The sequence below is a fragment of the Bactrocera latifrons genome, unplaced genomic scaffold (genome assembly GCF_001853355.1).
Source record: "Bactrocera latifrons isolate USDA-ARS-PBARC rearing strain unplaced genomic scaffold, ASM185335v1 scaffold_68, whole genome shotgun sequence".
Lineage (NCBI taxonomy): Eukaryota > Metazoa > Arthropoda > Insecta > Diptera > Tephritidae > Bactrocera > Bactrocera latifrons.
In genome coordinates, this window is record NW_017537356.1 from 607,062 (window position 1) to 632,285 (window position 25,224).

The window sequence follows — 25,224 nt, forward strand, 5'->3', positions numbered from 1 at the left end:
TACGTGCACAAGACGTTAAAAATAGTAAAGCTAAAATATGAAATCGTTGGCAACAAGTCAAACTGATTGCGTTATTGGTGTTAGACAGCAGCAATAAAAAGCTAACGAGTAGTACTTGTGTACAACAACGCTAATAACTAGAACAAGAATTGCAGCACTCGGGCAAGCGCAAAAATTCTTGTCGCAATAGCACAGGCAGCGGCATCGTCAGCATGTTGCTTAAACATGACACGACGGCATGGCAACAATGATTTGTGGCCAAACAAGTAGCGTGGCATGCCAAGGCACATTGTTGCTGTAATGTTGGCAACATTTTTTATTAGTTTTTGGCGGTGTTTTCTTTCTTTACAGCTTTGGCATTTTGATTTGTGCAACAGTTTTTGTGTTCAAAAAATATTAGTTGTAAAAAACTAATTTATTGAGAAAAAAATTTTTTGTTGTAAAAAAAATACTTGTAACAAACAAATATTCTTTTAAAAAAAATTTGTTGAAAAAAAAAAATGTTGAAAACAAAATTATTTGTTGAAACAAAATTATTTGATGAAAAAAAATTCGTGTAAAAAAAATATTTGTTGTAATATATTATTGTTATAAATTTGAAATCATAAAATTGTACTGCTTTAAATTGGTTTTCCGAGTCATTGCAACATTAAATCAATGCAAACAATTAAAATTAACGTTAAAATTGTAATTCATGAAATTACAGAGTTTATGCAGAGCGCCAAATGAGCGCTGAGCAGTTACAAAAGTGACTGCAAACGAGGCAAAGAGTTGAGTTGCTTTGCATGTTGTCTCAACTCCACCAAATGAGCATTACAATGTCTGGCCAAAAGCTGTCGGTGAAGTCTTGTTCACTTTTGACCGGTTTGATGGCTCTTTGCCGAATGGCTAAAGGCTAGGCAATGCTAATACTCGCCGTTGTGTAAATTGGTGGGTGGCTCTTTCAATTACCGGATAAGCTGTGGCAACATTTATGGCATAACAGTGAGTGCGCTCGCTCCGTACGAAGTTTTTGTGGAAATCGTTGGATTGTGATTTCAGAGAACGAATTTTGAAATTGTTTGCGAGTAAAGTACGATGTGATTTCAAAGAATGAAATTTTCGTGAGTAAAATACAATGTGATTTCAAAGCATGAGTTTTGAAACTTCTTCCAAAATCTACAATTTAACATCAAATTAAGCAGAAAAAGTTGCAATTTTTGTATTTATGCGTTAATATAGATATAATTTTTAATATTATATTATTAGTTAATCACGAGTGACATATTTTTATACGAGAACTTCGGAAAGTGACGAGTTTGTTAATTGTTTATCTTCCTATTTCGCAATTTGATGAAATTACGCATTTATAATGAAAATAATATTGGTATAGATCATATTATCTACTTATTGCATAACTTATGAAATTCTATAGCAAAAAATATTTTTTTTATCTTTTAATCAATTTTTTTTTTTAATTTTGTATTACAAATAATTTTCATGAAACTCTTCAAGAAAATGTATTTTATATTTATTTTTTTTAACATTTTGTATTTCAAAAAAATTTTATATAGCAAAAACAATCCAAAATTTTTTTCTACAAGAAAATGGAATTAGAATCCATTTTTACAATACTTTGTATTTCAAAAATTTTCAAAAAATGTTTTCTACAAGAAAATGTATTCTAATTTAATTTTTACAACATTTTACATTTCAAAAAATTTCCATATAACCCAAAAAAATTTCAAAAAAAATGCTTTTCTACAAAATTATGTGTTCTAATTCTATTTTTAAAAAATTCTGTACTAAAAAAATTCCATATAGCAAAAAAATCATTTTACTACCAAAAATTTATTCCCCATCATCTTGAAATTATTTTTGTCACCCTTTTCGTTTTCAAAAATTTTCCATATAGCCAAAAAAAATTGTCAAAAATAATTTCTAACATTTTCTATATCAAATATGTATACTTAACATGTTTTTTTCTAACAAAAGTTTATTCATAACAACTTTAAATTCATATTTTTCAAAATTTTGTATTTAAAAAATTTTCCATATAGCCAAAAAAAATTGTCAAAAATAATTTCTAACATTTTCTATATCAAATATGTATACTTAACATGTTTTTTTCTAACAAAAGTTTATTCATAACAACTTTAAATTCATATTTTTCAAAATTTTGTATTTAAAAAATTTTCCATATAGCCAAAAAAATCAAATATTATCTGCATGTAATATGTAACTTTAAAACGTGTCTTCATTAAAAAAAATGGTTTCAATAGACTACAATTTTTTTAACATCTTGTATTTCCAAAATTTCCCAAAAATCCTTATAAATTTCAAATCGGCAAAATTTCGAAATACTCTCGAGGCACTTTACTCTATGCTCATTTCGGCGCTCTATCGAAATAATGCGCTCACTTAAGTGTTTGGCCCGCTTTTGATTATTTCAACAACTACTATTTCTCATCATAATTGCGGCATTTTAAAAGACCCATAAAGAGTGTGTGGCGCCCAAGTATGACAAAATACAGAAATATCAACATACAGTCGGCAATAAAACTTCGTGTACAAGCAAAAAAAAAAACAATATACGAATAAATTTTTTAAGATTAATTCACCTTGTGCACTGTATGTGCTCACTTTTGTCGCCACGTATGTGTGTAACTCAGCAATTGCGTAGCCGCGCTCCCAGCGCTGTTGAGGGCACACCTTGCTTGCGCGACTGGCTTACATGCATACATACACATGTAAATGTGTAAATGCGGCAATTATGAGCAGACAGATGGGTTTGGAAACATTTTCGATTGTCGGCCATGACTAGCAAAGCAAACTGGCTCTCAATATAAAAGCTGGCACATACAAGCATACATTTTTCGTGCTATATTCTTGTGCAATTTCGGCGTTTTCCGCAAGTTTTAGATTTTTAGTTTTTTTTTTTTTTTTTTTTTTTTGTAGCATACGCATATCACACGTGCGCGCCAAAGCAACACGAACATTGTTTAACCGTAGACACTCGCTACAGTCTGGTAAATGGCCTCCACACTCAACGCTAGGCATTGCAGCGCCCCAAGCTGCTGTTGCTGCAATAACGACAGACAACGCATTGCACCACATGTTGAGTCTGCGCCCCACGCTCTCTCCGCTTAATGAGACTTTTAAACGCAAGCGCTGCGCCCATCATCTCCATCACCACCGCCACCTCACCCAACATAACGTACTCAATGTTATTGCGTATGCGTGTGAGTCGTTCGGTCTGGCGTTCGCGTTTGGAGCAACAAGTGAGCGTTCGGCAAAGTTTATCGCGGCCAACGCGAGTCAAGTTTGCTCGCATTAATGGCAATAACGAGTTTTTACGCTGCTAATTTGTGTCGATTTCAACTTTTCGTTTCGGCTTGCAAATTATTATTAACTATTATTTTTTCGGAGACTGAAGGTTTTTAGCTCGTAAACGAAAAAATACGTATAAATGGCTGCTTTGCTGTGAGAGCGCCTCGTCGCTATAGCGATGGTGCTGAGCGCTCTCACATGTTGGCTCGAGAGTCAATGTTTTACAATACCCTCGTAAGAATTTCTGTAAAGTAAACAGAGTAAACGAGCTATTAATGTGTACAAACGTCGTAATTGGGTGGTGGGAGGGTGTGTTGCTAGAAGCAGAGGTGTTAAATAGAAGAACAGAAACGCAAATCGAGGTTTGGCAACAATTTTGTAATAACCATTCTTTTGCAAGTTTGCTTAATACTACGCAGAGTTTGATAGTATATTTTGCTGATAATAGGCTTTAATTTTCCCTAAGATAACAATTCAGTTGAATTCGTAAAATAATTTATGTGAGAAGCAAAACTCCATTTCCTCGAAAAAAAATTGAAACGCGGATTTTACGATAGAACACACAAACACCTTAGAGTAATCGTTTTTGTTAAAGCGGCAGAGAAAAATTTCTGAAAAAATTGTCGTAATATGCTGCCGAGTTGGCAGCGCTTAGTCAGTTAATAAACCGGTCTTGGAAACAGCCTTCAAGACAACAGCCAGTTCTTCGTTAGCGGAAGCGAACCGGAATGTATCCGGCCAATAGACGTGTCTATTAGACTCCTAACCACCTTAACTTGTTAACAAAATAGAGCATTCTATTGTTTTGCGACCCCCTTAATTTGTTATAAAAGTAGTGAATTTGAATTTCGCTTACCTTGCTTCGTCAATGAAGAAGAAACGTTTCAGTTTCAGATCACGCAGGATAACACCTTTCTGATGGCATAAACGCACAGTCTCGGCGATTTGATGAAACAGCGCCTTGGCCTCATTTTCATGCAAACGTCGCTTATTCCTTACGTACGTATGCAGATCCTCGTAAACACCCTCGGCACCTTCTTGCGCTTTTGGTGGCGGTATTATCAGATACGAACGATTGGCATCCAATGGCACAATTTCGTGTATATCCCGTATCAATGTATGGCCATACAAAGAGCTGCGCGCTACTTCCCCTGCCGTCTTGATGTCATAGTAGGCGCGTTGCACCTTATCATGTGGCTCGTTGATAATCTTGCAGATGTATTCGGTTTCCGTGAAGACATCGGTGCACCGGAGGCTAGACGCCTTGAGATCGATTAGATGACGATAGGAGGCGGGTGTGCGTGCAGCAACTGCTGGTGATAGGTAGCACAATTGTGTGCTTATTAGGAACCGATTTTTAACCACTTTTACCGCCTCCTCCTCGCGACTTTGTTCCGGGCGCAGCGCATGCATCTCACATAGAGTGCTGGGTGTGCCAAGCTTTTCGCGTATACGTTCTAGTACACGTGAATCCGCCAGCGATTTCTTGGGCGTACAGAAGTGTTCATAGCTACTGCTGCTGCTGTCATGGCCGCCTCTATGCAAACGCGGTGTGGTTGCAGGCGAGCAAGGACTGTTTGGCGATATTACAACATCCATGGATTCGGAGCTAAGCGACGAGGCAGGTGAGGGTGGCGCGTAATTTATCACATTTAAGTGGTTTTCATTAATTTGCGCACGAACACTGTTGCTGGTATCCATTTTGATATGTATTCTTGATTTTTATGTTCTTATTTAGAAAATGTCACAGTTCAATTTTGGGTGCACTTATCACAGTGGAGTTTATAAGTTCTTTTCTCTTTTTCTTCAGTTGTGTACAGACTTAGGCTTATCACCAGCTTATGCTTTATTTACGTACTTTTTCTTTTCTTCTTCACTTATCGCCTGCTTTACGTATCTCTTATATACACGACATTTTTGTTTTTATGCTTTTACTTTGGCGATTTACTTCACTTTTTCTTTGAGTTATTGCATGAGTTACCAACTCATTACAAAATATTTTAGTTTTTTTTAAATTAATTTAGCAATTTCAGCAAATTTCAGTATTACACACGTTTATATGCAGGCAGAAACATATAAATTTATTGCTTTGAAGGCAAATATAATCTCAACATCGAGATTGTTGAATTTTCTTGTAATATAAAAAATAATAATGTTGTGTCGTTGCTCGTTTGCCAGCACGGCTTTCACACAAGTAAATATTTATTTACAACTAACGCACTCACTCGCTGAAATACAACTGAATCATTTCACCGCCTGCAACGTATTTTTGAAAAATTTTTCCTCGTCAACGAAGTCGATCGAAAACGACGGACTTCCATATCTTTTGCCTTTCCACGCATTTGTTTTGCTGTATTCTTCAGCTCTTTTGCTTTGGCTGAGCTGTTCGTATGCACCTAATCGCTCTCTCACAGCTCATACTTCTCATTTTACATTATGGTGGTACTTTTGAACAACAATGATGCATATATACGCGCTCACTCGCACTCTCTTTGTATAATACGCAAGTATTGTTGTTGCTTCTCAACGTTGTATTTTTATATGGGCCTCTCCTATACAATTTTTTTTTTCAAGTAAATAAATGCAAGTAATATTTTTATTCTTGCTGTTGTGTGAGAGGGTTTTCTTCGCGCTCTGAGTATTGCTTCAGGTATTGCCCTTTTGAAGCAATTGTACCAAGTTCGAATTTTATAGTGTTCTAGGTTAATAAGGTACATACAATATTTTTTAACATTAATATTAAAAAAAATTCATTCTGCAGCATGAGCAATTAACTGTTATTGGTAAGTAATACAAAGATATGACCTTAAATGATTTCAAAATTACTTGAAAATAGTCAAAATATTCATAATTGTATGCAATAAATTATAACGGTTTAGTATGTCGGCACTTAAATTACAAAATAACGTGAAATCACTTTTCGTAAGTTTGCAGACGAAGTGAAAAGGTTATAATAGAAGCCACTAGTATTGAAACAAAGTTTGAACTTTGGTTATAAAATAGTTATAGTATATTCGTTATCATACACTCATAGTGAAACAAAACTAGAGTTTTCGTTATAAAATGGTTATACATTGGTTATTACATCTGAATACGATTTTCAATTTTATTTTGATTGTACATTGTTTTGCATTTCATATTGATAAATCATGAATGGCTACAAATTTTATTTACATCAAAAATTGCAATAATTACCTACATACTTACATGTCTATTTAGTCACTACTTTGGCTCATAAACATATGGGCATATTCTACTCCCGTATCATCATTAAACCTTCATTACCCCACGCATCAGTTAACCTTCAAGTTCCTTTTCAAGGTAAAATACAAAAACAATTCAAAAACACCTTTCACTATTAATAACATAAAAAAATTGTCGTATCTCTCGCCTATCAATACCCTAATAAAGCATCCCCATACCGACACACCGTCGGAACGACAGCGTACCATAAATGCTGATTTTATGAACTTCTGTTATTGCAGTCAGTATGCACATTTCCATAGCGTTTTCGAGGAGCCTCTGCATACTCTCTCCAAACTTCAAATTTCGTCACATTTCAACCCTCAAAGCAAGCAATCATACGCTGGCATTGCCTCCAAATGTGAAATGTTTGTTTGAGTACAGTTTACGCCGTACTTATTTAGTGTACTTCATTGTGTGAAAGAGCACGCTCTCAGGACATATCATGGTGCTGCTAATATTGCTGCTTGCTGGTCATCATCATATTTCAATACTATGCTGCTTTGTTGTGCTCAGGTATGACTGACTTTGGGCAAAATTCCTTTGTCAACATGTGGCTGGCTGAAGCGGAGCAGTAGCAACAACAAACTCGGTGGCTTCATGTTCTTGCTAGTTAATGATGGTTGTTTTGGATTTTAGTCAAATCAAATCGTACCGGAATTGATGGTATTAAAGCTAATTGTTAGTATGTCTAAGGAATGTCTCACTAGCATAATTTGGGGTTTTTATGCATAAATATGTGCGAGTATAAGGTATTTTTTATGGAGGAAATGGTGGCTACACAGAGAAAATATAGAAAGATCATTTATAATGCCTAGCAATACTTCGATTAGCCTAAAACTTTTATAAACAAAAAACGTGTTTTTATAGTGTATTTTAATAATTAATTATTATTTATCTATTTATATATTATTTATATTTATTTATTTAGTCCAGTCATTTAAGCTTAAATTAGGTAAGAATCTCGGAATTCGAGATACCCAGCTGTAAGTCTGGTAGATACACCCTACCATATGTAGGTTTTGAGACAACTTTTAGGGTGTCAATATACAATATTTACATACAGCGGGGTATCTCGAATTCCGAGGTGAACTTACTATAATGACGGAACTATTAAGGGAATTGTTATAAAGGAAATGTTCTATACAAAAATAATAGAAATACCAAAAAAATTATAAAAAAATACCGTAATTTTAAAGGGTATTTTAATAAAGGGATTTTCTATATAAAATTAAAAAATACCGTAATTTTAAAGAGTATTTTAATAATTAATTCCTCATTTTAAGGTATTTTAATAATTAATTATTTATTTAAGGGTATTTTCAATGTTCAATATAAAGCGAATAGAAATACTATTTATAATGCCTAGTATTCTTCAAATAGCGCAAAAAAGTTATAAAAAATACTCCGATTCTGAAGGGTTTTTTAATAATTAATAATTTATTCAGGGGTATTTTAATAAAGGAAATTTTCTAAATAAAATACATAGAAATATCGTTTATAATACGTAGTAATACTTCGTTTAGAGTACAATCTTTATATAAAATACCAAACTTTTAAAACCTATAAGACTTCTCATTGATTTCCATATGAAAAAACTTGTTTTAAAATAATTTTCAACACACTTTTATAATGCATTAAAAAATTTTCCAACTTTTATTGAAAAAATATAGTTAAAGGTACAATTGCAGTTGCCTACGCCTGTACACACTAATTATTTAGCATCACTATTGCTTTTTCCTCTCACACACTCTCATGCGCTTTCTATAACCAGTCGAATATCTTGTACAGTTGCGCGTGCGTAGTGCGTAAGTTTCAACAATTTCAGCTATAGCTGTGTTTCGGCTGCTGTTCGTAGCATTTCTGTAAACAAAATGAAATGTTGAGATGCATCTGAATGCAATACGAATGTATACGAAGCATTGAGCGTTAGCAACATTGAAGCTATGACGATTTTGTTGAGGAAATGCGCTAGTACGGTCAGCTAACGCTCATTTTAATATAATTGAGGATCAGAATAATTGTGTGTATGCGGAAATGTTGGTTAGGGTGGTTTTATTGTTAGAAAGTCTTGATTTTTTATTTTATTTATTTTTTCATTTTTTAATAAATTTTAATATTTTTTTAATAATGGGGCCAAAAATGATTTAATTAGGATTTTATTGGCGTTAAATATATTTTGTGGATAACTACTGATAAGTTTCCGTACAAATCAGCACTAAGTCACATAAACTGTACATATTTTAGATTTTTCTTTATTATCATAACTTAGCTACAAATTTCGATAGGCTTTATTGAAACAAAGAAAAAAATTCGAATATAAGTTTCTGAATATGTATGGGCAAAAAGTCTGTGACTTACTAAAAACTGCTTTAAAAATGGGTTTAAAAAATATTTGTTTTTCTGTGATTAGCTAAAAAGCCTTAAAAAGGATTTACAAAATATTTAGTTTTCAAAAACATAACTTTTGAAAAAAAACCTAAAAAAAATCGTGGAATTAACTTAAAACTGCCGTCCAAAAATAAAAACTCAAAAATTTTTAAAACAATTTTCATAAAACTGTCGTTAAAAAAATATTAAAAATTCGAATGTTAGAATAAAAATATAGTTCCCACTATAGTCATGCATTTCTTTGTTCGTTCTATTTAAAAAGTTATATTTTTTCAAAATATCAAAATATGTTGTATGGTTATTTATTCTATATTTGCTAATAATTGTCGCAGCCGTCCATTCAGCCAGAAGTCACAATAACAAGTGTCAGAAATTAACACCAGTTTGCCATACTATAGTACTCGGTGTATGGAACACTTTCGAAATATGATGAAATAGAAAAATTGTAATTTTATATATGTACATATGTATATACTTACGTACATACATACGCACTCGAGGTATTCATATGAAGGGGTGTGAGAGTAAGCAACAATTGGATAAAAAAATATTATATGATATACACCATTTCACAGCTGTTGTCTTATATAGGCTTCAATAACAATTAAACACAATAACAATTGCTGCCACAAACAATAAAAAAAATACTTAAGTGTAATTTTTACCGTATAGGCCACAAGCAGCGCAAACTATATGAACTTTTATACGGTACTTTTCTCCAATTGAATAATAAAATCATTTATTAAATTATAGTATAAGATGCTACATATCTGCGATTTGCTTTTCAGTGCAAGCAACAAAGAGTTTATTGAAAATTCCACAGCTGCAAATGATTCCATGGCTGAATGAAAACGTTTTGAGGTATTTCACAATCTTACTTAAGGTTAGGTGTGGGGTTGGTTAGAGGTGGGTTCTGTAGAGGTGTGGGTTCCCGTTTCTGTTGAGTATTATTCATGGACTATTTCATCATATTTGATACTGTTATGAGCAGACCTTTTTCTATGCTAGAACAGCTTTAAGGCGCGATCTCAAGCATGTACTCAATACCGATTGTCTTGAAAGGTCATGCAACAATAAAAAAAAAAAAATTATTAATAAACAAGCATAAAGATATAATTTTTTTTTTTGTTGATTTTGAAACCGCTTTAATGCACGATTGGCTTAAAAAAATAATAATAATGAGCAACAAACATGAATACAAAATTTGTAAACACCATTGTTATCAAAATTCTTGTAAACAAATAATAATGATTTGAAATTCCAAAAAACAAGCTGATTCATAATAGTCATGCCTCTAATACTATTTTATCAGCCAGCAAACATTCCAAAATACCGACCTCCCTAGCATGATTCGCGAAGTTCTGAGAACATTCGCTCTTAATACAATTGAGTCGAACAGCCGATAAGCGTACATTCGGAAATTCCACATATGTACGTATGTGTGTACGCACTAGAAATTGAGTAGCGCCATGTCAACAATAACAAAAACGATGATAAACAAAACTCGTATTGTCTTTTAAATTAACATAAGCTGATGAAATCAGTGCAATTAAGCGCATTTGTTTATATGTATGTATGCCTGTGTGTTGTTGTTTTGATAGAAGTGTTCTTTTGAAATTATCTTAAAAAACACTTTCGAGTATGTGAGAGAGAGTGAGCGTATAAGCGAATTTCGTTAGATACACGTCAGTCTTATTAGACACAATGTGGCTGATTTAAGTGTTTCAGCAACAAATACGGAAGAATTTCATAATTTTATTTCCCTGTCCGCTCATGTAAACCACAAAGTTTGCGCTAACTCATGCTAATTCGCTCGCGGAAACATTTCTATGCACAATCGTGGAATTTTTGATATTCATAATAATTTTACAACTGCCACTGCAATTGTGGGATACACCATGCAGTTAACCAACGGCATACTCGTCATGCAGATCAGGCATCACATACTCATAAAATCGTTTTTAAGGGTTGCAAGCTGCACGTTACTACGTCACAGGTAGTTGTGAAACCACCTAACACATGTCCGGTGCTATCGCTTTGTCTATTGCGCTCCTGCAAGCGCCAACCCTCTAATCAAGCCAGCTGTTCTGTTGCCGCTAAAGTGATTTTTGTTGCTTGGTGATCGGCAATGCATCGTCTGTATGCTGCTGACTGAAATAGTGTTTTTCGATGAATGTAGGTTGGTTGTGGTTGTTTACTTTATAACGTATAATTCGAATTGACAATAATGTTTATTCATTTTTGGACGCTCTTTTTCTCCCCAGGAAGCTTTTCATATGTAGGAGCCGTCGATATCGATCTGCTATAGCGGCCATACAAACTGACCGATCAAAACCTAATTCTTGTATAGAAAACTTATTTAATGCATGACCTTGGACATGAGTCATTGTTCAAAGTAGCAGTTTAATCTTTGGACAAATTGTTTAGATCGTACCACTACAGCATATATGTACATATGTAGCTGTCATACAAATTGACCATTTGGGAGTTTTATACTCAGATATTTGAAAGCAGTTTGCAGCGATGAACTAAATTCGAAAAGAGTATTACGGTATTCGGAGGATGGAGCCATGTGTAAAAGTTCACGCGAGTGAGGAAAGTTCTTTGAGCGTCATTCACTTGGGAGTAGCCAGAAACGATTCTTTTACATATGGCTCATACATTTCACGATTTCCGGTCTTAGATCAAGTATCCTCTGTTTAGCCAAAATAATATTCGTTTGAAGGTGAGCTACAGTGAGAAGGCGAAACATCTCTCATCATGGTTGTGGGCTGGGTTTGGGATAACTTTCCTTTAAAGCTTTGTAAAACGAATTTTTTGTCAATGTCCTTCATTCACCGCCGAACTTCGGAAGAATCGTTCAAAATCATATGTTCGAAATTACAGCACGATATAATATCATAAACCGAGAGATTGATAATAATGGAGTGTGAGTCTGAATAGAAAATATATCAATCGAACTTTCGCGATTGTCAAATGATCTTGACAGATGATCCAAGTTCCAGGATCTCAGCTTTTCTTTCAGGAAACATATAAAATGTTCCCGAAATGATGTCGTAATGCAATATCATACAACGAGAGATGAATAATAATAAAATCTAAAGTCACTGATTAGTAAATACATCATTCGTTGTTCGAGTTATTTTAAATGATCTGACAGGTGATCCAGCAAGGATTTGTGCACATAAGGCCGAAACAAAAGCAAGATTCATTTTCACGGCATTACTATTTTTCTGCAACGGAGTTAAATATAAGGGATTGTATGGGTGTACGGGATTAAAAAAATCCATTTTTTATTATCTTACATATAAAATTTTATAACACCTCTAGCATATGGTCCTAAATTTTGATCCGTTTCGGAGATACAGCTTTGAGGACTTTTGCGCTGGAGGCTAGCTGGGCTAAGTACGCTTCCTTTAAACGCGTTTTTCTCGAAACTGTGTGTTTTGAAGTCGATTGGCAAGATTTCTAGAGAACTACTCAATCGATCTTCATGAAATTTTACACAGCTGTTTGAGGTACAATTTTTAAAGACTTGGGCGCAGTATTTTTTTTTTCGATTACAACTATTTGAAAAAAGTCGCGAAATTTTCACCGAAATTTTCATTTTTTGTTTTGTGAAAATGTTTGCCAAAAATCCAATTTTCAGTTTTTTTCCTTCGTCCAAGTTCTAAGTTAAGGTTTTAACTAAAACACGTACATAGTTATTCACGTTCTATTGTAAGGAGCCATCTTGCCTACGCGGGCGCTTCTTTTTTCCGATATGGCCAAGTTTAATTTTTTTTTTCAAAAATTTCAGAATTTCTTTGCTTGTAGTGTATGTTTGTAGCAATAAAAAATTTTGATGAAATACTTAATTTTTTATATGAGAAAAATTTGTTCAAATAGGCTATTTTTACCCGAGCAAACCCATGTAACCTTTTAGTGAAGAATAAATTTATATTTATTTATTTTAATTTACTGTCAAATTAGTTTAAAATTGTAAACGGTCAATGAAATTAAATAAATATACTCAGCTAGAAAGTTCCTGAAAATATTAATTTAGCTAAATTCGAGTTGTAAAATTGTATTAAAAAGCAGTTAGCCAAAAGCAAAAATATCTAAACATACAACATACATACATACATATTTGCATATGCATGTGTGTAACGATGTGTAATTTCAAAAAAAATTAATTTTATGTATCCATCAAACATTTCATTAAATTGCTAAAATATTGCTAATTTTTGTACATACATACACATGTACATATGCATACATATGTATGTATGTATACCCACACATACTCTTATACGGTCTCAAAAGTATTTCACCGCAACGCCATAGCGCGCAGACGTGAGTCAATTCGAAAAATAACCGCCACTTGTTGGCTGCGCGCAAAAATTCAATTCGAAATCCAACGTACACAGCCCCAGCAACAAAAAGCGCGCACTATTCACAAACTTAACAGTCCCCACAACTAAACAACACACAACCACCATTTACACACACACAAACAGCCAACGAAAGGCTAAATGATATTTCGCAGCCGGTTGTGCGCTGTCAGCGGAGAGCCTACAAATTTTGTAGTTGTAACGAAATTTTTCAAAATTTTGAATTCGCGCAAACGACGTTAAATTTAACCGACACTGACGTGGAGCATTCGAAAAAAGAGCGCGCACTCCATAACTACGCGGCATTGCGGAGAAATCACAGTAATATGCCAACAGCAGCAACATTTGGCGCTCGGCTGAGTGAGTGCAAAGCGAAATATTGCAAAGATTGAGCAGTGAGCGCCCAAAAGACGGAGCTGTTGGTGTGCTCTGCCCAAGCGAACAAGCGATCGCCTACTCTCCAACCACCACCCCGCTTATGAAAGCACGCTCGACTCAGTTCTGTTTATAGTGGCATGAGATTCATAAAAAAATATTATTGAAAAAAGTGCGCACTAGGAAGTAAATAAAGTAAGTTTGTGTTTTTCCACACCAATGTACTTTTGTATACATTTATATACATATATATGTAAATCTGTTTTCATGCTGCTTTATAGTATGTATGTATGTATGTATGTATGTATGTATGTATGTATGTATGTAGCTTTGTACAACTTGCCGTTTTCGCTAATGGTATTTTTCCTCCAGACACACTGCTGTGTTTATCGCCTTGTCATAGTATAATTGTTGGAGCATGTTGGGAACATTTCAGGTAGCGTCCATTGACTGTTGCTCAATTAGCGGACAACTAGCCGCTTAGTTGCTGCTTAGTTCTTGAGCCGTGCACTTATGCTTTGCGTCGTCGCCTTAAAATGCTTTATTTATTTGCTGATTTCAGTAGTCTCATTCCGCTTGTATTGGTCAGTTGATTCTGGAAATTGAATGAGTGTGGCTGCCTGTACAAACAGACGTAGCAAACGGCTGGTTGGCGTATCGTCATTGGTTTCGTATGCGTCATACTTGCGACGTCGTAAAGTGTTGGAGACTGCGTCATCGTACGACTTGGAGGTGTGTGCGCGACTTTCATGCACTTACATACATATAGACTTACATACATATGTATGTAGATAGGTCCATATGTATGTATGTATGGCTTAGCGCTTTTTATGTGGTGATGAAATAAAAGCTACTCAAGCATGATGACTCCAACATAGCCATATTTCGCACATTTTCTGGCATTACTGTACCCGCCCGTATCGATAGTCAGGCAGCACGTATGCGCTTGTGGCACATGCTCGAATTTCTAGAATTCCATTCGTTGGAGTTAGTCATGCAGCCAAATGGAGTAGCAGGGAATTCGCAGTTTTTTTTAAATTTTTTTCTGCACTTCTTTGCCAGGCTGGCAGTGTATGCGCTGAGGAACGCGCGTACGCTTTATAAATAAATCAGCTTGTGTCAGTCATGTGTCGTTTGGCTGCAGCTTTTGGTTTATCTGTACTACGCGTGCATCTTCGTTTGCGCTTGTGCATTGTCTTTGATATGGTAGTTGTTGTTGTTTTTAGTTTTTTCATTAAGTTTATTTTTAAGCAATTAATTTATATGCCTTTGTCTCGTACTTTGTTACTGGACTTCCAATTTTTATTTAAACAAAGCAATACAAAAATGACTCCATATATAAATCTCAGTCGGCGCCAACGCTTTTCAGGCCACAAAGCGTCACATTTTAAGAAATTTTTTAAAAAATGTCTAATTTTTTCACATTTGTGGGTATAATAATTGAGTATAAAAATAATATAAAATTTTAAGCTTTCGCTGTCAGATATAACCAATACATATCTAACACTTAACCAATATATAACCCCTATTATAACCAAAACTGAAAATTTTCTTCAATATGATGTTAAGTTATTTTGCATTTTAACTGACGTTATACTGTATATTTTTCACTGACTTCCCTATACTACTACTCTTATACCCCTCATTCATTGCTCGCCTGTTTTGGCACGTGTGCACACGTCACGATCCATTCGCCACTGTTAGTTCTTAAGGTAGTCGCACTTTTAGCAGTTTTTCAATACAAAAATCGCCTCGCTATCTCTTCTACCCTATTTGTGGTTATGTTTATGGACGCGTCGCATTGTTGTTTGCCATTGAACTGTCCGGTAAGTGAAGGTTCAATTCATAAATGTACAGATCATTCACTTGTGCATCCATAGTGAATGGGGAATTCAACAACAAAATAAAGTGTGTTCACATTAATTTACACTCCCGCCAGACCAGTCAGTCAGTCAGTGTTCGTTCGTCGTATATATTTCAGGTTTTAAAATGTTGAGGTCATTTTAATTAATACATACTACATATGAGAACGCAAGTGATGCCATCACTTTGATATTTGCACTCCGGAATTTGGTTTTTTGTGGTTATTTTGGCGGTTGTGGTTGGATAGATGAGTATTGCAATAATGTGTCGACGAATCTCAACTTTTGTTTTCTATTAGCTCCTTTAGAGGCAATTTTACATCCATTGTTGAAGACTCCAAAAGTGGGTCATCTTACCCGAGACCGTTGTTTCGTTTTCATTTGGGGCGTTTTTTACGTGGCGGGTCTCAAACCCACCGCAAAACCCTGGACAAGGATGGTTCGCCTTCTCAGTTTAGCTCACTCAAAAACGAATGTTCTTTGGCTACCCAGAGGATACTTGTTCTAAAACCGGAAGTCGTGAGTTGCTTGAGCCATTTGTAAAAAAAAACGTTTCTGGTCAATCCCAAGTAAATGGCGCTCATAGAACTTTCCTCACTTTTGTGAACTACTACAAATGAGTTCATATATCCATTCTGTCTCTTAAATATTAGTCATTCATTGTGCTAGTTTACGCTTACTTAACCCATTTCCCGATTAGTCGGTGGCTTGAATTTGCAGTCGATTTGCAGTAAATCGTCGGAGATTACAATATTTCACACTTAGCTGGAATACTAATTTTATGGGAACAAAAAGAAAGATTAATTCAATTATATGGCGTGCTGAGGTCTCCCTGCCTCACTGTTTGTCTGTACCCAAAATTGTCCCTCAGCTTTTGAGATATCCATCTGAAATTTTGCATTCATCCGTCTTTCCCCAAGAATCCCCAAGATATGTAGCTGCCATACTGCTGAACTGAACGATCGGAATCCAAAGCTTGTATGGCAAACCTTTTCTTTTTACGAGATAACTTCACGAAATTTTGCATGTGTTATTTTCCAAGGGAAAAATATGATCCTGGAATAAATTATTCAGATCAGCCAACTATAGCATATAGCTGCTATACAAACTGAATGCTCAAAATCAAATCCTTGTATGGAAAACTTTTGTATTTGGTGAGATTTTTATTTTTATTTTATTAAAGCTTACATAATAAACAAATTATTAAATAAACTAAAGTACGCAGCGCTAGCATCAAAGGCTTTCGGCTGAAATTTGGTGAGATATCTTCATAAAATTTGGCATAAATTATTTTTCTAGCCTAATGTGCAATATTCGAAGAAATTATTCAGATTGGGTTACTATTGCATATAGCGGTCATAAAAACTGAATGCTCAGAATCAAATCTTTGCATAGAAAACTTTTGTATCTGGCGAGATATCGTCACGAAATTTGAGAGGGAATATTATCTGAAACAGCGCTATAATCTACCAAGAAATTATGCAGATCGGGCTACTATGGAATATAGCTGGCATACAAACTGAACGATCCAAATCAATATAAAGTTATTTTAGTACCCTCTAAAGCTATAAGAAATGCATTTGTGAAGGGTATTATAGCTGCGTTGCAGCAAAATTAACGTTTGCTGTTGTTTTTACTTGTTTTTGTTTGCGCTAATTTTAAGTGGTTTTTGTAAGCATTACGAAGCACTCAAATATCTTGTAAGACTAAATTGCGTGTATCTTTAACAATTCTAAGTATGCATGTATGTATGTATGTATATAAATATAACACCAAAACAAATTTAAATTATGACTAATAGTTTCATAAAACCATTCCCGAAAATCACCAGCTCCAGCTTGAATTCAGCATTTGCAATAACAAATGATTCACCAATATAAAAGTCACCAACATTATCTAATAAATCTGCCAGAAGACGTGTAACACACACACACACATACATACTTATTTACATTATTTATATATGCATTCGTACACACTTTCATGTCTTTCGAAATTTATGCAAGCCTTTGTGGGCCACCACAATAACGCAATTAATTCACTTCACCCGCATTGCTACGTCAAGTTGCATATGCTGAAGTGACACGATTTTTACATAAAACTTCAACGAATTGCGGTAACTTCACGAACAATCGACGCTTCAATTGACGGCGAGTGCGGCGTTGGAGAAAGTCTTTCCAAAGCGAAAGAGCGACGTAAACATTTCCATATTTTACGAACAGCAATCACGCGACGACGCAACAGCAGCAACAAAGAGTACAGTAACTATATTTATGCATACAAGTGTGTCTGTATGTCTGTCCATTTAATAGGAGCAGCACGGCAGCAGGTGCATTGACCCAAAGCCGGCGATCGCAACGCGGCGGCGCACGCAATTTTTACACATCAACCAACGGCGTTACGCTTGTGGCTGTGGAAAGTGGCGACGAAGACGCCAACACAAATGAGCGACTGTTCGCCCGTCCGTCTGTCCGCTTGGTGGCCCCAAAAAGCATAGCGCGCAACTGTATACTGTAAACAGCTGTGCTGACAACAAACAAACAAACAGCGGTGGCTGCTGTTGTTGTATTATTGGCCAAATGTAGAAATTTACGCTTACACACGAGCATTACGCCAACAGCACAGTGTTAACCAATTTTACATTTACCTAAATGTCTGTATGTTTGTGTGACAGCGTGCGTTTTCTTTGCGTGCACAATTCCGCTGAAGAAAGAAACTTTCTTTTGTGAGATCATTGAACTTCACTAATTCGAAACTTTTTCGTTAAATTAATAAACACTCCAGCGGATTTGGCCGAAATTACTTATGTAAATATACATGTGTATATAATTTTTAAGTAAAAATATTGTCTAGTTTCTATATTTGTTGCAATAAGATTATATCCAATAGTGATCAAATAGTATTCGGTTTCATAGTCTATTTCATAAGACATTCTGTAGCATGCTACTCTCTGCTTAATAAATAATATTATTTTCCAAGGCATCAATCGCCTCGGGTTTATCTGCGTAGACAAGCGAGTGCAACTAAGCCCACAAAAAATAGTCCAGCGCTGTAAAATCGACTTTGGTGTCCACGTCACAGGTCCACGACCCGAACGAATGCGCTTACCAAAAGTTTCTTTCAATAAATTGACTTTACCATCATTATCCTCTAATTCAGGACGGCTTCATTTTTAAGAAATATGTACTAATGACTCCCTTTGTCTGTCCAAAGAGTATGCAACGTTTCAAGAATAGCTTGTATATTTAACTACCTCCTTATTTATTAACTTATCTATTCAACCAAAAGTAAGCTTCATCGCTGAACAATTTTTTTTTATGAAAATCGAGATCGGTGCCATCCCGTTTTGTTACATTATTATATTATAAACCGTCAAAATATCATTAATAATTTAATATTAATAATTTTTTCATTTCAGGTAAATATAAAGAATAACGGCAACATAGTCTTTCAAGCGATAAAAGCAAAGTGTTGTGATATCTGCGAGGCATTAGTACCAAAATAATACATTTGTGAATTCTAGCCTATATTTGCAGTCAAAGCCACAGCTTTATTTAGTATAATTTTTCCAAATTTCAAATGTCTTATGTCACAATACGCTCACGTCTACCATAAATCATGAAAATTCTTCATAAAGAGTTCGATCCCACTTGGACTTGGCTTAGAATGTCGGACCCTTGTAATACTCAAAACAATTTCTGACCCTTATGGTGTACTTGTGAAAGGCCTGAAGGTCTGATTTAAAATCTAGTGAAGTGAGAACTTATAATTACTTAATACCGACCTGGGGGGGATCCATTTTGAGGTTCCCCACTTAATAAAAAAAACACAGAAACTTCATATTTAATAGGGAATGTTTAATACCATTCAAAAGTACATTCATTGGCATTTATTTTTTGAAGGTTGTCTCTTTCAAATGTTAACCGCGGCTATGTCTCAGATTATCCATCCATTGAGTCCAATTTTCGATGACTTGTTCGAGTATTTCGACTGTTAACTGACGAATGACACGCGCGATGTTTTGCTCCAAGGCATGAATCGAAGCGGTATTGACCGCATAGACTTTTAGACTTTACATATCCTTACAAGAAAAAAGTCTAACGGTGTGATACCACATGATCTTGGCCCACAAACCACATCAAACCGTTGTTTTTTCTTCATGTACTGCTTACTGGACGTGTTCTATTCGGTCGAACATTATCCAATAATGAATCCTGGGTATCAGAATGGTAATGCGAATATTACGCTCAGTTGGCCGATTATGTGGACCATAAGTGGAACAAAGCGCGCGAAACACATTGAAATCTACATCTACTTGGACCACCTCTTATCTTCCCAGATTTTCGTACGATTCTTCTAACTCCATGTGAGAAGCAACCCATTTTATAATATTCTCTGCGCGTATTTCACCACCCGTTTTGGGTGGCCGGGCTACAATGACTGATCTTTAGCAAGCTTTTTCTATAGCAGATATGTTTTTTCGACTTTCCCAACCAAAGAGAACCTACAATTTTCCGCAATATACATACATATGTATGTATGGTTTACATACATATATGTATACATAATTATATAACAGATTCCTGCATAAGATCAGTTCCTTGATTCCGTGATTCATTTGGTCCACCTTTATGGTTTTCAAAAAAGTTTACGGTATTCTACTGACTACATGGGAAAATTCTTCCTTATTGTTGTTTTTCAATTGCAACAATAATATCGGATGTTCATTCATACATATACATACATATATAGTACATGTAAATACGTTAACCAACTTCTTCTTCCGCTGCATAACTTTAATCAATATTGAGTTGCTGTTATTGGTGATTTGTGGGACGTCAGCAAACAATGATCACGATCAACAAGCGAAATGGTAAACAACAAATTTTGTGAATGGATATTACACTAACACATATATATGTATATGTTTGCAGGTGTATGTGCGCAAATGTGCGTCTGGCTTGCTGGAGTAAACAAACAGGCGTTAAAGTGGAGAAATTTTTATACACGCCACTGAGTACGAAGTATTCACAGTACAGCGCAATAATCGAGACAACAACAATAATGTGTTTATTAAGCGGTAAGTGTGAAAAAAAATAATAAACTTTGACTTGCAATTAGAAAAAAGATAAACAAATTTCGCTTATTTTGTAAACAATAAAATGTTTCGCTAATCTTTTTCGCTTTTTTATCTGTGAATTGGATGTCAGTGGCGTCGTATATGATATGGTCGTATTTTTTCTAATTGCAAGCATGAATATAGGCACGTCACATAGTATTGTTGTGCCAACTGATATTTAGCACGTATTCATGAGAACGGAAAAGAGTTTGCCTTATGCAATTACTGCTTTTATTTACTTTTCTATTAAAATTTTTATTATTTATTTTTATATTATTTATGTACGTAAGCAAAACTCATAACGCTGCTTATCGCTTTATACTATGCCCGCGGAATTTTGGAATTTTTCTTTCATTTAATAAATAATTAATAAATATGTACGAGTTTTCCGCTTTCAAATGCGCTGAGCAGTGATAAGCGTAAAGCCTAACTTTCCTGCTTATTCATAGTAGATTCATGTGATTTGAAATCCGCTATTGATAAGGTAAAGTACAGAAACTAAAGCAACGCATACATACATAGATATGTACATATGTATATATTTTAATTACATATTGCATTCATAATTAAAAAGTTACTGCTAAGGCTGCGCACATAGTGAGGCGGTGTGTAAAGTTACAAGTAGTCAAATTAGTTAGTAAAAAGAAAAAATGTTAACTGCGGCTACACTAAAGCTATAGTAGTAACAGTTACAGCTAAATTTATATATTTATAAATTTATTTATAGCATAATATTATATGAAATAAACATTAGCTTGATTTTGAATTGGTACTTTCTATGACAGCAATATGCTATATTGGTTCGATCTGCGCAATTTCTTTGGAACTTATAGCTTTGCCTCAAACAATACTTTGAACCAAATTTAGTGAAGATATTTTGTGAAATAAAAAAGTTTTCCATACACGAACTGGTTTTTGAACGATCAGTTTGTATGAAAGCTATATGCTATATTAGTTCGATTTGAACAATTTCTTTCGAGATTATAGTTTTGCCTCAAACAATACTTTGCACTAAATTTAGTGAAGATATTTTGTCAAATAAAAAACTTTTCCATACACGAACTGGTTTTTGAACGATCAGTTTGTATGAGAGCTATATGCTATATTGGTTCGATCTGCACAATTTCTTTGGAAATTATAGCTTTGCCTCAAACAATACTTTGAACCAAATTTAGTGAAGATATTTTGTCAAATAAAAAAGTTTTCCATACACGAACTGGTTTTTGAACGATCAGTTTGTATGATAGCCATACGCTATATTGGTTCGATCTGTGCAATTTCTTTGGAAATTGTAGTTCTGTCTCAAACAATACTTTGAACTAAATTTAGTGAAGATATTTTGTCAAATAAAAAAGTTTTCCATACACGAACTGGTTTTTGAACGTTCAGTTTCTATGACAGCTACAAGTTATAGTGATCTGATATCATCGATTCCTACAAATGAGTAGCTCCTTAGTTAAAAACGGATGTGTACAAAATTTAATATTCATGTCTCAAAAACTGAGGGACTAGTTGGCATATGTACATACATACATATGCACATTGTATCTACCACATACATACAGGCGAACATGATTATATCGACTCAGCTGCTGAAAGTATAAATACCTCACTTAATAATGAAATTAATAAAAACTTATGAATTAAAATATATTTTTCTCTTTATTTGTCAATACACTTCGCTTAAGTGTCCTAAACCTCATATTTTACTGCATAGCAATAACTACAATGGCTTTTAGTTTCAATGTGATTTCGTAATGACAACATGCTGGTTGTACGCGCATATCGTTTATGCAAAAACAAACGCAAAAAAAAACATAAAAATACGAAATTAAAAAGTGAAAAACACAAAACTTTCACATTTCTCTCGATTACAACATTTCCGCAACGAAAGAGTCAACATAACATACATACATTTGTACATACATTCATATGTATGCACTTGTAGTGTATAATAGCTGACGCGTTGACGTTTTGCGGCTGCCGCGCATGCGTACAGCAGCAACGTAGCAACGTCACATAATCAACATAGTTCAAAGACCTCCGTGCAAAAACGGTAGAGAGCCAACTAACCGACCAACCAACTAGCCAAGTAATCGAGCAAACAACATTAATTGTAATCCCAAAGTTTAAGACACACACATGCATACACTTGTATTAAAAAATTTCTACAGCGCTGCATTGATTTGCGGAAGAGTTTTTCACGTTCACTGCAGCTGGCTTCACTCAGTCGAATTATGTTGGTTTTTATTGCGGCTGCGCAATGGCGAAAGTGAAAATTTATGCTTTCAACGGCAAGCGTTTTTTACTAGATACATATGTATTGCTAGTCGTTGCAGCAGTACATCGAACGCTTAGTAGCTACAACAGCAGGGCTACAAATTTTAGTTGCTTAGTTCGGAGTAAAGCCCAGCAATTTAAGTACCGTAAATTATGGCTGAGGTGAATCACCTGAGTGGCCGGCTGCGAGAGTAGATGTTAGTTATGTTTTAATCTGATTAATACGGGGGTTGCCTTTTATATTTCGGGATTTGGCAACCCTAGTGTTGCTAACTGGAAACTCACAACTGAATCGTAAAGTTTGAAAACAAAAAAGCGATCACTGACAACAAAGGTTCAATGATTAAAATTTGTTTTTTTGTTCCTTTAATCATGAATTATAAAACCATTGCTTCGGAAGACAGTTATGTCCAATAATTGCCAGCACAGCAATTTCAGCTGGATCCTTATAAGAGTAGGGTATCAATTTTATACTTATTATAGAAATATATTATTATATTTTAATTAATAATATTGCGCGTCATTAAAGCAATTTTCTAGCTTGAATTCATCGCAAAAACATAAAATAATCAGCTTTATTAGCATTTTATAAATATGTATGTTTATCTGTGTATTCGCCGCATGAAAGTGAATAATTGCTTGACGACCCGACTCGCCTTGATTACCCAGTCGCTACCGGGTTTGTGCAATACTCGCTGTGTGCAACTATTACCCACATTGCTTGGCCAATTATTTATTGCAAAGCAACGAGTTTGCGGTAGCTTTTCCTTGTTCAAATAACACCGTACATATATACACATTCATACATACATTTGTATATAATGCTGTTGCTTAGTTGCATCAAACGCTGTGCAACTTTCTTCACCAACTTTCTTTATACGCTTGAGAGCAATGGCTAATGGTGAAAACAACAAAAAACAGTGTGTTTGGATGCTTGTAAATATTTATTGGCGTCTTGAAGAGAAATTAAGTTTTACGAAATTTTACTAAAGAAATCCGTCCGAATTCTCACAATATTCGAGAGGACTGAGAGTACACTGACATATCAATGCGATCCACAATCTCTCAAAAATTCCTCTAACATAACTGGAAGCTTTGACGCCAAAGCTTATGACTGTTTGTTAGCGTTTAGAGGATCGCGGTAGACTGCATTATGAGGCATCCGAGTTTGCTGTTATAGCTGTGCAGGAAACCCGATGCGAGGGTAGCTCCGAAGTGTTCAGAACATCCTCCTCCTTCTTTCGCCGAAAGAACAACCAAGAACCAACCTTTTGTAAGCAATGTTGCTCGTTATCGCTTAGAGGATCAATATAGATTGCATTCTGTGGTAACCACGCTAGCCGCTGGCTGAGCACTAATGCAAAATCCGAGATGTTCAGGACATCCCTCAATTTCGGTTTCTATTCGAAGCTAATGGTCAATCCTCCTGGTATTTGCTGTAAGAAATTCGCGAACCACCATTTATAGAGAAAGGTCGATCGTTCTTGTAACATGGTGCCCTTATAGTTCTGATATTAGTTTCTCTTTTTGAAGCTAAAGCTTATATGTATGTAGTTGCTTGGTATCGATTTGAGGAACGAGTCAGACCGCAGTCTGAGCTAATCATACTTGAGTTTGTAGCTGAGCAGAACGGTAGATGCGATCCCAACGATGTAAAGGAAGATCTGAGATTCACGAAAACCGCCAATTTTGATTTTTACTCGAAGCTGAGGTTCAGTCCGACTTAACATTTATTGAAAGAACCCACATAACCTCTTTTTCGAAGTTTCATGAAATTATGTACAAATAAGTTCGTCAAAAAAATCACAGTATTCGACAGGACTGAGGGTCCGCCGTCAAATCCACAATATCCACAATATATCACTTCTTTCTCTGACCTGTCTTCAAGCGGAGGATCGTATCGACCTGGAATTTGTTGTAAGAAATCGTAGCGGGATCTAGATCTTCATTGATACCATTCCGACAATCAAATGTTATTGTTTTCGCTACAACAACAACTGATGTGCAATGTCTATTGCTGTAAGTGAGAGTATTGCGTTTTATTGCGGAAGTCCACAGCAAACACTCCTACAGCTATTATGGCAATTGAATGTCGGTATGTAGCACACATGCATGTCGTCATTTTAAGTTATTCGTTTTAGTGGCATTCGTTGTACAGAGTTTTCCACACGGCTTTCATAATAGGTCAGTAAACTTGCCGCTAAGAGTGGCAGCCGACATCCACAAGAGTTTAGTGAAATTTCAGAGAAATTTTGGTTAGCTAATTTTTCTG

The 25,224-nt window shown here is 35.1% G+C and overlaps 1 protein-coding gene across 1 annotated transcript in view; it reads right to left on the reverse strand.

The window, feature by feature from the left end:
* LOC108975691 (CBL-interacting protein kinase 17) overlaps window positions 1–5,584 on the reverse strand; it is a 14,176-nt gene extending 8,592 nt beyond the window's left edge. Inside the window, exon 1 of the mRNA XM_018944388.1 lies at window positions 4,166–5,584. Within this exon, the coding sequence (XP_018799933.1) occupies window positions 4,166–5,010 (845 nt within the window). The 5' untranslated portion in view covers window positions 5,011–5,584. The remainder of the gene's footprint in view (window positions 1–4,165) is intronic.
* Window positions 5,585–25,224: the final 19,640 nt, after the last annotated feature.